This window comes from Euphorbia lathyris, chromosome 4, assembly GCF_963576675.1.
Source record: "Euphorbia lathyris chromosome 4, ddEupLath1.1, whole genome shotgun sequence".
Lineage (NCBI taxonomy): Eukaryota > Viridiplantae > Streptophyta > Magnoliopsida > Malpighiales > Euphorbiaceae > Euphorbia > Euphorbia lathyris.
Genome location: NC_088913.1, coordinates 19,075,715 through 19,091,235, shown reverse-complemented (window position 1 = coordinate 19,091,235; position 15,521 = coordinate 19,075,715). Strand labels below are relative to the sequence as shown.

Here is a 15,521-nt window from a genome sequence, read left to right as displayed (position 1 = left end):
ACAACATCACACATAGCTTCACTCCCCTAAGCTCCAATTAATGGTGAAAGGAACCTTACACTGGTGAGTGACTTGAAGCCTTTCCACCTCGTTGACCCAACCAAGGCGGTAATGTCTAGGATGTGGCTCGGGAACCATAAACTCACTCAAGATGAATCGACTAATGATATTCATTTGGCTTCCTCCATCGATTACAATCTCACACTTCTTCCCAAGAACTAAGCATCGAGTTCTAAATAACCGATGACGTTGGCTATGCTCCTCTTCACTGGGCACTAGCACACTCATCACCAAATACACATTATGTTCATCGCCATTATCATCACCTCTATAGGTCTCTTCATCTTGGTTCCACTCAACACTTCCCGACTCATCTTCATCTCAGAACCGACCTTCTTCACCATCATAAGCTTCTTCGTTTCGGTTCCACTCACCATTTCCCACATTATCTCCATAATGGAATCGACCTCCATCACACTCATAAATATCTTTATTTTGGTTCCGTTCAACATCCTCCAACTCATCATCACAATGTCTATCTTCTTTGTCTTTATAAGGAGCCCCATATCGATCCCACTCAACACACTGACGCTTACTCTCATTATAATAGGCCCATCTTCGTTTTCCTCATAAACGACCCTATATTGGTATATTTAACATTTTTTCAGAAAACCATATTTTTGACATTTTTTATTTTTTATTCTAAATGGCAATTTTTAAATGTCAAAAAAATCAATTTTTTAATTTATCAATACCACTCCACCAACTATTAAAATAATATATGATGGATAGAAATTTTCTATAGAGGGAATGAGGGGATTAGCCATCCGAGAAAAAAGTCATGCACCTAATAACTCAATTTTAATCGTATAGAGATGTAATTGATTATTGTTATATAGGTGAGAGTCTAAATTGAGATTTAAGCCAATAGTACGTGTATATATATTATTAGTTTATTAACCAACAAACTTTTTGTCGGTCTCTAAAATAAATGTCGGTGATATCACCAACATAATTCAACACCGACCAATTGTATCGGTAATGTGGTCCCACCATATAGTACCTACACATTATTAAAGTGCGTAGGGGAATGTGTAGGTGATTACAACGGAGCATATCCATCGGTATTCCATCTGACAAATAAATTGGTGTCGGTCAATTGTATCGGTGATGATGATGATTTTTCTTGTAGTGCATAGAATGTCTGTCGTACTGTTCAGCCCATAATCAGTACGATGAAGGAATGAGAGCCCTCAGATCATATGAGTGATTACACAAAAGAGGCTTACTGTCATGGAACCAATTGAACTAAAAGCTCGAACTTATAGTTAAGGCTCAATCGTAGATCTTATATTAATCGCAGCGTGCACAACACAGACTCATCCCGCCATGTGTTTTTTAAATCCACACATTAATGAGGTTGTCAGGACTCGAACCCTCGACAGTTTGGTCCTAGAGGCCCTGATACCATTGCCATGTAGCTAAATTGAACTGATCTGGCAATTTGAGGAGCAAAAATTGACAATTAATTAAAAAAATCTAAATACATCAACTCAGAGACTGTAGAAATGATTTTCCAAAGATATACCTAACAGCCAACTTGCTTGCAGTTTTCTACTAATCAAATATATTAGCGAAACTGTAGATGTTATGATTAGTAGGTAAAACCTAACAAATATATATATATGTATATGACACAGAAACACAAGACGAGAATTTTGTGTTTGAACATTAGTAGTAGTAGTAGGATGTGTTTTGTAATAAGAACAATTGTTGTGGTGCTTCTGTTTAATTATGCTGCCTCAAAATCAATCATCAAAAATGTTCCTGGATTTTCTGGCAATCTTCCTTTCACATTAGAAACCGGGTTAGTTCTAATCTAATTACGTTTTTTTAATTTGTTTTTTTAATCTTATGATTTATGAGTTCTAGAATATATTCTTTAAGAACAGGTATTTAGGCATAGGAGATTTAGAGGAAGTTCAGTATTTCTACTATTTTGTGGAATCTGAAAGGAATCCAGATGAAGATCCTCTTCTGCTTTGGTTAACTGGAGGTCCTGGTTGTTCTGGAATTACTGGACTTGCATATGAAATTGGTATTATTTCCACTTCTTACTCATTATAATAAAAATTAGGCAAATTTTTTTTAAATAAATTTGTTGGTTACACGAATTTTCAAATGTATGCATGTGGGTTTTTTACAATCAAGACAATTTTTAAATTCCTGCATTCACCAAAAACTAAGCGTAAGTCGTTGTTTTCTATCACTTGCTGATGATGATGTTGAGTCAACAAGTCAGCGTAATTGTAAGTCAACCCGTCAGTAAGAGTAAAATCAAGAAGTCGGAATGCTGAGTTATCAAGTCAGCATGGCTGTGGTCAGCATGGTACTGAGGTGATAATACAGGTCAACATGATCTTGCTGTGTTACCACTAGTCAGTAGGTCTTGCTGAGTTTGTACATTTTTGAGTAAGGATATTTTGGGTATTTTCACAACTTTGTAAAGGCTATAAAAGGTCTGGGTTGGGAAGTAGTTTTACACGAGAGATTCTTAGACTAAGTCATAAGTGTACACTGTGATAATCTGAATTGGGGATTGAGAAAACACGAGAGTTTCTGGAAAAAGGAGAAACTGTTTCAATCTTGTTGTAATCTCCATTGATTAGTGAAGTTGCTGGATGTAGGCAGTTAAGCCGAACCAGGGTAAATTCTGTGTGTATTCTTTTGATTGTTGTTTCAAGATCCAATCTGTGATCTTTGTGTACTTTGTTTCTCTGTGTGGTTGATTGATCGTTCGAAGCGTAGTTCAACAATTGGTATCAGAGCTAATCAAGAACAGAGCAATGGGTTTTACAAAGATCGAGATCGAGCGTTTCAATGGTAAGGGAGATTTTGCTCTATGGAGACAGAGGATGAAGGCAATCTTGGTTCAAATGAAGGTTGCGAAGGCTCTGAAGGGCGAGAAGGAATTTCCGGCGACAATGACGAAGGAGGAGAAAGAAGATCTTCTGGAATTGGCTTACAGTACGATCGTCCTGTATCTTGGCGATAAAGTGCTAAGAGAAGTTTCGAAGGAAACCTCAGCTGCTGGGGTTTGGCTCAAGCTTGAACAGTTGTACATGACGAAGACACTCACCAATCGGGTTTATCTTAAGGGAAAGCTTTTCGGCTTCAAGATGAACGAGGACAAGCCAGTTGAAGACTATCTTGATGATTTCTCAAAGATCATAATTGACCTAGAGAACATAGAGGTAAAGATTGAAGATGAAGATCAGGCCATAATGATCTTGAATTCTTTACCCCAGTCTTTCAGTCATTTTGTTGAAACCATGAAGTACGCTAGAGAAACACTAAGTCTGGAAGAAGTTCTGATGGCGCTAAAGTCAAAACAGATTGAGGCCAACACCAACACTGAAGCTGTAGAAGGATTGTTTGTTCGTGGAAGGTCTGAGAAAAAGGACTCTCACAAGCCAAAGAACAAGAACGGGAAAAAGTCCAAAACTACATCCTCAAGCAATAAAGAAGGCAAGGTCTACAAGTGTTTTCACTGCCATAAGGAAGGACATTTCAGGAAAAACTGTCCTGAGAGGAACAAGAGTCTAGGTCAGCCTAAAGATCAAGGCGAAGCCGCTGTGGTAGAAGAAGGTTATGAGAGCGCTGAGGTCCTTGCTGTCACTGATAAAGATCCAAACACTGACTGGATCTTGGACAGCGGATGTACGTTCCATATGACTCCCAACAGGACGTGGTTCGAAGACTTTCAAGAGGAAGGTGGGAGGGTTCTTCTAGGCAACAACAAGTTGTGCAAGGTACTGGGTCAAGGCTCCATTAGGCTGAAGATGTTCGATGGTCAAGAAAGGATTATAACCGGTGTGAGGTATGTGCCAGAACTGAAAAGAAATTTAATTTCTTTGGGTACGCTTGATAAACAAGGATACAATTATAGAGCCGAAGGGGGTATCATAAGGATATCTAGAGGACCTTTAGTTGTTATGAAAGGTACCATGAGTAATGGCCTATACACACTCCTAGGTAGTACTGTGTTAGTCTCTACCGCAAATCTCACCGAGTCTAAAACTGATAGAACCAATCTTTGGCACCTTAGACTAGGTCACGTGAGTGAAGTTGGTTTACATGAACTTAGGAAGCAGGGTTGTCTTGGTAAAGATCACATAGGAAAGATAGATTTCTGTGAGAACTGTGTCTTAGGGAAGTCTAGTAAAGTCAAGTTTCCTAAGTCAGCAATACATAGAACCCAGGACATTCTTGAGTACATTCACTCTGACCTATTGGGGCCAACAAGAACTAAGTCTCATGGTGGGAGGACCTATTTTATGACTCTTATTGATGATTACTCTAGAAGAGTATGGGTTTATATTCTAGCTCATAAGAATGAGGCTTTGCTAACGTTCAAGGATTGGAAAGTGTTAGTGGAAAATCAAACAGGAAAGAAAATCAAAAGGTTGAGAACCGACAATGGTTTGGAGTTTCTTGACAAAGATTTCATCACTTTGTGCAAGAAGTCAGGTATAACTAAACATCATACCGTTCCTGGAACTCCACAGCAGAATGGCCTAGCAGAGAGGTATAATAGGACTATCCTAGAAAGAGTTAGGTGCATGTTAATCCAATCCAGTCTCCCTAAGTCTTTCTGGGCTGAAGCAGTGCAAACTGCGTGTTACCTAATCAATAGGTGCCCATCATCTGCTATAGGTTTTAAAACACCTATGCAAATGTGGTCTGATTATCCAGAGGATTATGAAAAACTTAGAGTGTTTGGTTGTTCAGCTTTTGCACACGTTAGACAGGGAAAATTAGAACCTCGGGCTCTAAGATGTGTTTTTATAGGCTACCCTATAGGAGTCAAGGGCTATAAGTTGTGGTGCCTAGAATCTGGTTATAAGAAATCCATAGTCAGCAGAAATGTTGTGTTCAATGAGATGGATTTTCCTTATCGGAAAAACCAAGAAAAAACTCAGTTAGAACCGAGTAGTCCTAAGTCCATTCAAAACCTTGAGAGTGTTAAGAATGAGGTGGAGCTTGAAGAAAATAGTGAAAACACCCGTAAAACCGAGCAAGAAGTCAGTGATGGTAATGATACTGAGTCCAGTCAAAGCTATAGACTTGTTAGAGACCGTGAAAGAAGAGTCCCTAGGGCCCCGGTTAGATATGGTTTTGAGGACCTTGTAGCTTATACATTTAGTGTTGCTAAGGAAGTACAAGAGTCTGAACCTGTAACCTATAGGGAAGCTGTGAATTCGGTTGACAAGGAATAGTGGCTTAACGCTATGAAGGATGAGATAAAATCCCTTGATAAAAATGAAACTTGGATTTTGGTAGATAAACCTTTTGATAAGAAGTTGGTCGGTTCAAGGTGGGTGTTTAAAAGAAAGGAAGGGATACCTGGTGTAGAGGAACCTAGGTTTAAAGCTAGGTTGGTGGCCAAAGGGTTTACTCAGCAGGAAGGTATAGACTTTAATGAAATCTATTCACCGGTTGTTAAACATAGGTCTATCAGGATTATTCTCTCTCTTGTAGCTCGTTTTGATCTAGAATTAGAACAGTTAGATGTCAAAACAGCTTTTCTTCATGGAAACCTGGATGAGGTCATATATATGCAACAACCAGAGGGTTTTGAAATAGGAGATAAAGACCAGCGGGTATGTTTGCTTAAGAAGTCTCTATATGGTCTGAAACAGTCCCCTAGACAGTGGTACATAAAGTTCGATGAGTTTATGATAAGTCAGGACTTTCATAGGTCTAGTTATGACTGGTGTGTGTATAGTAGAGACCTTAGTGATGGCTCTAAGATTTATCTCTTGTTATATGTTGATGACATGCTTATAGCTTGTCAAAACAAAGCAGCCATAAATCAGTTAAAGGCACAACTAAACACACGGTTTGAGATGAAGGATCTCGGGTCAGCACGAAAAATTTTAGGGATGCAAATTTCTCGAGACAGAGGAAGAAAGAAGCTATTCCTAAGTCAGTCAGTTTATCTGAGCAAGGTGTTAGAACGTTTTGGTATGACGAATTCAAAGGCCGTTCTCACTCCACTTGCAAGTCACTTCAAGCTGAGCAGTAAGCAAAGTCCTCAAACTGATGAGGAAAAGGAAGACATGGAGAGGGTGCCATATTCGAGTGTTGTAGGCTGTCTAATGTATGCGATGGTCTGTACACGTCTAGATTTGGCTCATGCTGTGAGTCTCATCAGCAGGTTCATGGCAAATCCAGGAAGAGCTCATTGGTCAGCGGTGAAGTGGGTGCTGAGGTATGTCAAAGGCTCACTGAGTAAAGGTTTGAGTTATGGTGGAGCTGAAGCCCTAGTGGATGATGTAGCAGGTTTTGTTGATTCTGATTATGCTGGTAGCATTGACACCAGAAAATCCCAAACCGGGTACGTATTCACTGTGTTTGGAACTGCAATAAGTTGGAGGACAAGTCTACAGTCAGTTGTGACTTTGTCAACAACCGAAGCTGAGGTTATTACTGTTACAGAGGCAGTAAAAGAAGCTATGTGGCTGAGAGGAGTCTTAACGGAACTTGGAGTGACACAGATTGATGGTTTGAAGATTTACTGTGATAGCCAAGGAGCTATACATCTGTCAAAACATCAAGTTTTTCACGAGCAATCCAAACACATAGATGTGAGAATGCATTTCGTCAGGGATGTGATTAGCACTGGTACTGTTCAGGTGGTGAAAGTGGGAACTGAGGATAACCCAGCCGACATGCTGACCAAATATGTTTCAAGTAATAAATTTGAACATTGCTTGAAACTGGTTAGGATGATCAGTGGTCCTTGAGTGTATTTTCTTCACTAGTTGATGGAGTGAATAGAAAGACAAGGTGGAGATTGTAAGTCGTTGTTTTCTATCACTTGCTGATGATGATGCTGAGTCAACAAGTCAGCGTAATTGTAAGTCAACCCGTCAGCAAGAGTAAAATCAAGAAGTCGGAATGCTGAGTTATCAAGTCAGCATGGCTGTGGTCAGCATGGTACTGAGGTGATAATACAGGTCAACATGGTCTTGCTGTGTTACCACTGGTCAGTAGGTCTTGCTGAGTTTGTACATTTTTTAGTAAGGATATTTTGGGTATTTTCACAACTTTGTAAAGGCTATAAAAGGTCTGGGTTGGGAAGTAGTTTTACACGAGAGATTCTTAGACTAAGTCATAAGTGTACACTGTGATAATCTGAATTGGGGATTGGGAAAACACGAGAGTTTCTGGAAAAAGGAGAAACTGTTTCAATCTTGTTGTAATCTCCATTGATTAGTGAAGTTGCTGGATGTAGGCAGTTAAGCCGAACCAGGGTAAATTCTGTGTGTATTCTTTTGATTGTTGTTTCAAGATCCAATCTGTGATCTTTGTGTACTTTGTTTCTCTGTGTGGTTGATTGATCGTTCGAAGCGTAGTTCAACACTAAGATTTTTAATTTAACTACAGTTAACAATCTTAAAATAGAAATTTCCAAGAAACAATTTTAATTTTTGTAAATTTTCATTTTGAGGTAATTAAGGTATTGTTTGGTGAAAAGAGATATAAAGTGAATGTTTAGAGAAATTTTTTTAAAAGTGATGATTAGAAAATAAAAGAAGTTGTTCCATAGTAAATGTTTTGAATGTCAAACTAAAACCTTCTTGTTTTTAGCAAAGTGTAAAGAACCTCGTGTCATCTCTAGGTCGGAAAAAAACCCGTAAACATACGTTTAACAATTCGTGTAACCACATGAATTTTTTTAATTTACTCAAAAAAATATTTATTAATTAGAAGGAATTAAAGAGTATAATAAAAACTACTTTTTTGCTCTTAGTTGTCAACTTTTTTTTTTTAGTCTTAATTGTCAACTTAGTTGATAGATAAGCTACAAAAATAATACTAGTTCATTATTTTTATATTTATTATTTCTGAAGCTTATTATTATTATTATTATTATTATTATTAACTCTAATCTTTTTTTTATTCTTTCATTTTTTTATAATTATTTCTTAAATATTAAAGGTCCTTTAAAGTTCAATTATGCAAAGTCGAAAGTCAACCCAACCCTTGAATTGAACCCATATTCTTGGACAAAGGTATGTAATAATATATTAATATGTGGACTTAATTTAATTTTCCTTATTTCAAATGAATATAATTAATTAATTTATTCAACGAAACATATTGAATTTCCAGATAGCCAATATAATATTTTTGGATGCACCTGTTGGTACTGGATTTTCTTATGCAACTACATGGCAGAATTACTTTTCTAGTGACACTATCCAAGCTTCTTCCAATTATGAATTCCTAACCAAGGTACCTAATTATTAATTAATTAATTTGATCATAACTTAAAACTAAACATTTAGTTTTTGTTTTCTTATTTCCGATACTACAATATAGTTTATTTTATTTTTTTAATCTGTTTTCATGAAAGTTTATTATCACTACGAGAAAATTGTAATTAGCCACTAATGTTTGAGACCAAATTGAACACGGTTGCTAAATTATAACCAATATGGTCTCAAAGCACCATCGTTGGTTACAAAGAGGAGAATTATATTTTGGAAATACATTGGCGACAAAAATGTGGTTACAAAATTCAGCTGGTTGCCAACGTTGCAACCCGGCAACCCGGCCGTCTAAAAGTATAATTCTTGGGCGGAAAATTACAATTTTGCTCCTCAATTAATCATCGTTGATCTTCATCAAAATTTTTGATTTTATGATAGGATGACATATATCTTTTGTCAACTCCTTTTCCTAATATGTTTTCCCTTCCACTGCTCCAAACTTCCATATCAAAATCTATCTTTCACAGTTATCCATTTTCCTCCTTCCAAAAATCCAAGTAAACATCATTCCTTAAGACGCACAAGAGGAAATGCGAGAGAAGTGGAAATTAATTGGGTAAATAATTATAAGGTCCCTGTGTTTTTACCTAATACACTACTTAATCCATGTGTTTTTAGAAATAATTATATAGTCCTCCAGTTTTTGTTTTTGTTAACTCTTTAGTCCTTATGCTTGGATCAATGGTCAAACTATACTAAATAAATTTTAAAATACCAAAATTACTCTTTATTTAATGTTTTAATAATAAAATATCTATTTTTCTATTTTATATTTTTTCTTTTTTTTTCTTACATAATCACAATCTCTCCAATATAAACTCTAATATAAATTAAATGATTTAATAATTTTTATATTATTATAAAACTTTAATTTAATAACGTAAAATTTATTGATTAAAAAATGAATGAAAAATATTTCAAAAATTATTAAAATAGGAGTAAGACTATCATTGTAAATTTTTTTACAATTCTAATAAATTTTACGAATGAAGAAAAAAAATATGATTTTTAAAAAATTATAAAATATTTATAATAATATTTAATGTTATAGTTTAAAGATATTATATTAAAAAATGATTACAATTTAAGAAAATTAATAATACATTTTTTCAAGTATATTAATTTTAGTGTATATGTACTTCAAAAACTTCGTTAAAATTAATTAGATTAAATTTGAAACTAAAAGATAAAAAAATTTATGTAAATAACTAGGGGCAATTTTGGACATTCATTTACAAAAATAAATGGAAGGACTAAAGAATTGATTAAAATAAAACTAAGGACCTTATAATAATATGATGGACTTACTAGCGTGTTAGGTAAAAACACAGGGACCTTATAATTATTTACCCAAATTAATTTATGTTGCTTTGTTTTATTATTTTATATTATTTGTTTTATTATAGAATTTCTTAAATGGTTATATAATATTTTAGTTTAGTAAGATAATAATAATTTACGGAAAAGAATATATATAAAAGTTGTCCAAAAATTTACAACAAAAATATTGTCACTGATCCGACAGTATAAGGTTGGTTGATGAACCGAGCTTCAATCCATTGAAAAATTGGTAAAAAACCGGCCGGTGATTGTTGCGACCAAATTATTTGCGACCGATGTCCAGTCTCTAACAGTATTTGATATACAAATTTGCAATTGGATTTTAAAACAAAATAATGGTTGCAAAAAATCGGTCTGTGACTTTGGCACGAACTTAACAAACAATTTGTTGGATGCAACCATTGCTACCATAAAGCTAGATCCGGCTTCAAAGTTTAGCAACCTAAAAATTACCAACCAATTCATTTTGGTTGCTAAAACTACGAGATTGAATTGAGACTGGTTTCGCAACCATATTTCGGTTGCTAATTACTGCTTTTCTTTTAAAAGGTATAACATTGATGAAATGTGGCTGCTGACTATATTTTTTAATACAATATACAGTGGCTTCATGATCATCCAAAATTCCAAACAAATTCACTTTACATCTCCGGTGACTCTTATTTTGGCAAAATTGTTCCGATGCTTGTTCAAAAGATTGACCGTGGTATATATTTATTTATTTATGACGTTATTATATATTATTTTTATATTTTAGAAGAAGATTTTTATTTTTATTTCATCACTACAGAAAATAAGATTGGTGGCAATCCACATATGAATCTCCAAGTATGAAGACTTTCTTCTTATTAATCAAAATTTCTAATTAATTATCATAATCATTAATTGTTCAATTAATTGAAATAAATAAATTTAATTGATGTAGGGATTTGTGCTAGGTAACCCAGTTACAGATGAACCTAGAGATATAAATTCCAGATTTGAGTTTGCATACTTAAAGGGACTTATACCACATGAACTCTATGAGGTGATGTTCTAATTAATCAGTAGTTTTTACTCAATTTCACTCATTTTCTCAAATTGAACTTTGCTAAAAAAATTCTCCATTTGATAGCATGTCTTCCAAAAAAAATTACAGAGTTCGTTTTTATAATGAATAATATATATGGAAAGTTTATGAGAGATAATTGGGTAAGAATAAGAAGAAGATTGCCCTCAGTTTATAAATTTATTTATTTTAATTGTATTATAATTAATGAGAATACGGTGAATATTGTGTGAGAATTTATCATTAAAAATGAGATATATATCATGCTATTTTCTTTTTTAAGTCTTATTCAATGGTTTCTTAATTTACAAATTTTATCTTAAATGTCATATAATTCAGAATGGAGAAAGCATTACAATATCATCGGAAAACTAATTAGTACAAGGTGTATAGAATTATTTTCTTAAGAATTTTTTTTAAGAGAGTACAATTATAATTATTAGTGATATCGGAATACCATAATGTAGCGTCTCAAGACCTGTAAAAGATAACACAGTTAGACAGGGGGCTGGAGATCGACGAACCCTCTCCGATGCTTAAGTTAGTATGGTAGTATCAAGTTTGAAGAATAGACAATGAGTTTGAGTGTATAGAACTGAGTACCTTTCTCTTTGAATTAAGCTCCTATTTATAATGATTTGGGCTTCAGCCTAGATACACGTGTCATCGTCATATTGGTCCGGAATCTACATTCCCTTGCAAATAACTTTAGCGTGTATCTGAGGTTCGAAACTTTGATTCTCTTCTAAATATCTTTTGGGACCCTAAATGGGCCGGCCCAAAAGTAGGCCATGGGCCCTTGAGATCCAAATGGTATTATTTACCATATCAATTAGTATTTAATTCAATTTCCTTTTTTTACTAGTCTGCCTTAAAAAATTGTAATGGCAATTACACTTATGTGGATCCAAGCAACTCAGCATGCACAAAGGATCTTCTGATTTACGAAGAGGTGAGATTTTATAATTATATAAAACTTATAAGTAATATGTTTTAATTAATTAATTAATTAATGATTTAAGTGTCTGGTTTTTTTTTAATTTCTTATATAGTGCATTAAGGACATATTTATTGCTCAAATATTGGAACCAACCTGCAATACTTTGACTCCAAGAAGATCACAAACATGGAATCTAGATTTTCTTACAGAGGAATATCCCCTAGATTCTCATGCTACACATTGGTGCAGGGTAATACACATTGATTTTTATATATTTTACTGAAAATTTTAGTTTTTCATAATTTTATTTATTTATTATTATTATTTTGCAGAGTTATACATATATCCCAAGTTACAAATGGCTAAGTGATAAAAATGTGCAAAGTGCTCTCCAAATTAGAGAGGTATATATTGTTTCAGTAATCATTATTATGACACAGATTAATTTAATTTAATTTTAATCTTAATTAAGTTTTTCAATAATGAATTAATTAGGGGACTGTTGAAAATTGGATCAGATGCAATTATAGTATATGGTATGAAAAAAATCTCCCAAGTAGTTTTGAAATACATCAAAAACTTATTGAAAAAGGCTACCAAGTTTTGATCTACAGGTATGTCATTCTTCTAAAATTAAAATTAAAATTATTATATTTTTAACATTTCTACAGAAATATTAAATGTTGAAATGCTATTTAATTTTTTTATTGCACTAACAATAAGATTAATGTAATAATAAAATTCAAATTTTAAATTGTTCAGTGGTGATCATGACATGTTAATTCCATATGTGGGAACTTTATCATGGATAAAATCTCTAAACTTGACAATTGAGTATGATTGGGCTCCATGGTTCGTTGATGGTCAAGTTGCTGGGTATGTATACGGTAAATAATTTATTAGTGTTTACATTTTTATTTAACATATTGTTTACTTAGGTGTTAAATAAAATGTATGGACTAATAAATTACCTACCCTTAATTTAACATGTATTATAATTTATTTATTTACTTTAAACTTATAACTTATATGCTCTTTTTGTTCATTTAAAATTTTGAAATTTTATCTACAGATATTGGATGAAATATGAGTATAAAAAGTACAGTTTAACTTATGCAACTATCAAGGTAATCTCTTTACTGATTAAGATATTTGCAATTATTAACTAATAGGGACAAACTAATTATAATAAGATGTTAATTAATTTAACCAGATTTTATTATTATTATTATTATTATTATTATTATTATTATTATTATTATTATATGTAGGGGGGAGGGCATACTGCTCCAGAGTACAAGCCAAAGGAATGTTTTGCCATGATTGATAGGTGGTTTGCACTTTACCCTCTTTAGTGCTTAAATTAAATACTGTTTATTCAAATAATTTATATTTTATTTCAATATGTCATCAGATATATTTGTAATTTTTTGTATCAACTTTCCATATCAATAAATGAATTACTATTTATTTGAATAATTTATATTTTATTTACGTGGAGCTATGTCATTGGTTAAGGATTAAATTCTTTTCAAACTAAACTTAAAGGAAATAATCGCAAATGGATAGAAATTAACTTTTAAAGGGGTGATTTTGATTTCAATTCATCAAAAGATGCATACATTATACAGTTAAACCTCGATAAATGAATGTTCGATAAAGTAATAACCGCGTTTATATAATAAATTCTTTCGGTCCCGACTTGGGCCAATGGACTAAAGTAATAACCTCGCTAAATGCATTAAGTAATAAAAATATTTAAATCTTTAAAGGCCCAATAAAAATATAAATTAATAATTATTGAATTACATATATATATATATATATATATATATATATATATATATATAAAAGATCATAATTAGACAAAATGAAAGTTATATGAACTAAAATAAACATTGTACACCACGTATGAAATTTACTAGAAAATGGCTAGATCAGCAGTGACGGAATAGTTACCACATGTTTTTTTATGTGAATCTTATCCTCGAATCTTCTAATAGATATCTAAGTCTGTTGTTTGGGAACCGTCAAGTAAGATTTCAGATAAGAGAAGATTACTCGGATGTCTTGTGACTGCATGTCAAAGATTTGAATCATGGTTTGTGCAAATATATCTGAATGTCTCACGTTCACATGACTAGAGTTCGGGTAAAGGCCGACAACCAAATGTCCACGATATCACTAGTCCATGTTATGCTGACAATGACCAACATACTTAAGGGTGTTTGGTTTGGTTTATTTATAATGGGGAATGAGAATGATCATAGTTAATTATCTTTGTTAATGTTTGGTTTTATTATTTTAATATAGGAATGGGAATAACATTCACTCCACTATAAGAATCAACCATTCCCTCCTCCTTCCCCATTAATCAAATATGATTCCCATTCCATTATCCAATTTAATTAAAAAAATATAAAAAATTTGAAGAAACCCACGTTTTGCAACTGCTTCCTGTACCATACAAAAAAATGAAACGGTAACTACCCATGTATACAGTAAAAGATTGGTTCTAAGATATATATAGTATACTTATTTATATAATATAATATAGTATTAATACGTTGGTGCTTTAGATGATTTATATATACTATAATATAGTATTTTTTTTAATCATATAATATAATATAGTATATTTATTTATATATTAATTTCATTTATGAAATATTTTTATAATTAATTTTTTTCTGTAGCTTTTTTTTCACATTTTATTTATTAAAATTTAAGAAATTTTAATTTTGTTCATTTTCGATTTTGATTTTGATTCTAATTCCAGAATTGGAACCAAACACTCTTAAAAGTAACCGGATTCCGATTCCGGATTAAACCAAACAAAATAAATAAATAGTCATTTCGATTCTGCTTCCGTAACATTCCGATTCCGATTCCGAAGTTTGAACCAAACACTCTTAGAATAGAAGAATTACAAGATGAAACTTAGTATACAATTGGGTCAAGTAGGAATAAAGCCTATACATAAATAAGCCCAGGGGATTAGTATAAATAGTGTAATACCTTACTAAGAATGTAATTTCAATTTCTATTCTTCTTCAGATACAATACGTATTTGTTTCCTTCCATACTGGTTCATATTGTCAAGATGGTATCAGAGCCATGGTAGGAAGGAAGCCGAAAAAAAAAATCGAAATCCAAAATCAATAGTGGAGGAACACACAATTGTTGATCAAGAAATTGATTCGATAGAATCAGAAGAAGTTGAGGTTGAAGACGACTCTTTCTTTGAAGCGGAAGAGTTCAATAACGATCAGATGCAGAACAATAATCGCAATCGCGATCAACCTAATCCTCCTCCGCCCCTCAATCAGGCGCAATCGTGCTACAGTCATGATAATCCAGGAGCAATTTTGGTTAGTAATCTTCTTACCAACAACAATTATTTCACTTGGTCACATGTCATGGTGCGAGCCCTAACTGTGAAGAAGAAACTGAAATTCATCCATTCCGATGATCCTCCTCCACAAAAGGAAACTCCAGCATATGATGAATGGAAAGAAAATGATTGTTTAGTAATAGCATGGATCTTGAACTCAATACACAAAGATTTTGCTGAATCTTTTGTTTTCGCATCTTCTGCTCGCTCCTTATGGAAAGAATTGGAACAACGATTCGGTGATAATAATTCACCCATGCTATTCAGACTAAAACGGCAGATTTGCACAACAATTCAAGGCAACCAATCTATTTATTCTTATTTCTCTGCTTTGAAGAAACTATGGGATGAACTTAGTCTATTGAGACCCTTGCCTGAATGTCAGTGTGGTGCTATTAGAGAATGTGTTTGCAATGCTTATAAACGCATCTTAGATATGAATGAGGAAGATCGTTT

The 15,521-nt window shown here is 33.3% G+C and overlaps 1 protein-coding gene across 3 annotated transcripts; it reads left to right on the top strand.

The window, feature by feature from the left end:
- The first annotated feature begins 1,728 nt into the window (after positions 1–1,728).
- On the top strand, positions 1,729–13,131 carry LOC136227665 (serine carboxypeptidase-like 6). Of its 3 annotated transcripts, XM_066016391.1 has the most exons (14): positions 1,729–1,867; positions 1,953–2,098; positions 8,008–8,081; positions 8,182–8,304; positions 10,287–10,389; positions 10,474–10,511; positions 10,609–10,710; positions 11,597–11,683; positions 11,784–11,921; positions 12,004–12,075; positions 12,167–12,285; positions 12,434–12,547; positions 12,744–12,798; positions 12,943–13,130. In XM_066016391.1, exons 1-14 carry the CDS (start codon positions 1,749–1,751, stop codon positions 13,024–13,026), a joined length of 1,374 nt encoding a protein of 457 aa, XP_065872463.1. In that variant the 5' UTR covers positions 1,729–1,748; the 3' UTR covers positions 13,027–13,130. The 3 variants fall into 3 exon arrangements, with proteins under 3 accessions (XP_065872463.1, XP_065872464.1, XP_065872465.1); XM_066016392.1 differs by lacking the exons at positions 10,287–10,389; positions 10,474–10,511 and having other exon boundaries at positions 12,943–13,131; XM_066016393.1 differs by lacking the exons at positions 10,287–10,389; positions 10,474–10,511; positions 10,609–10,710 and having other exon boundaries at positions 12,943–13,131.
- The last annotated feature ends 2,390 nt before the right edge of the window (positions 13,132–15,521 follow it).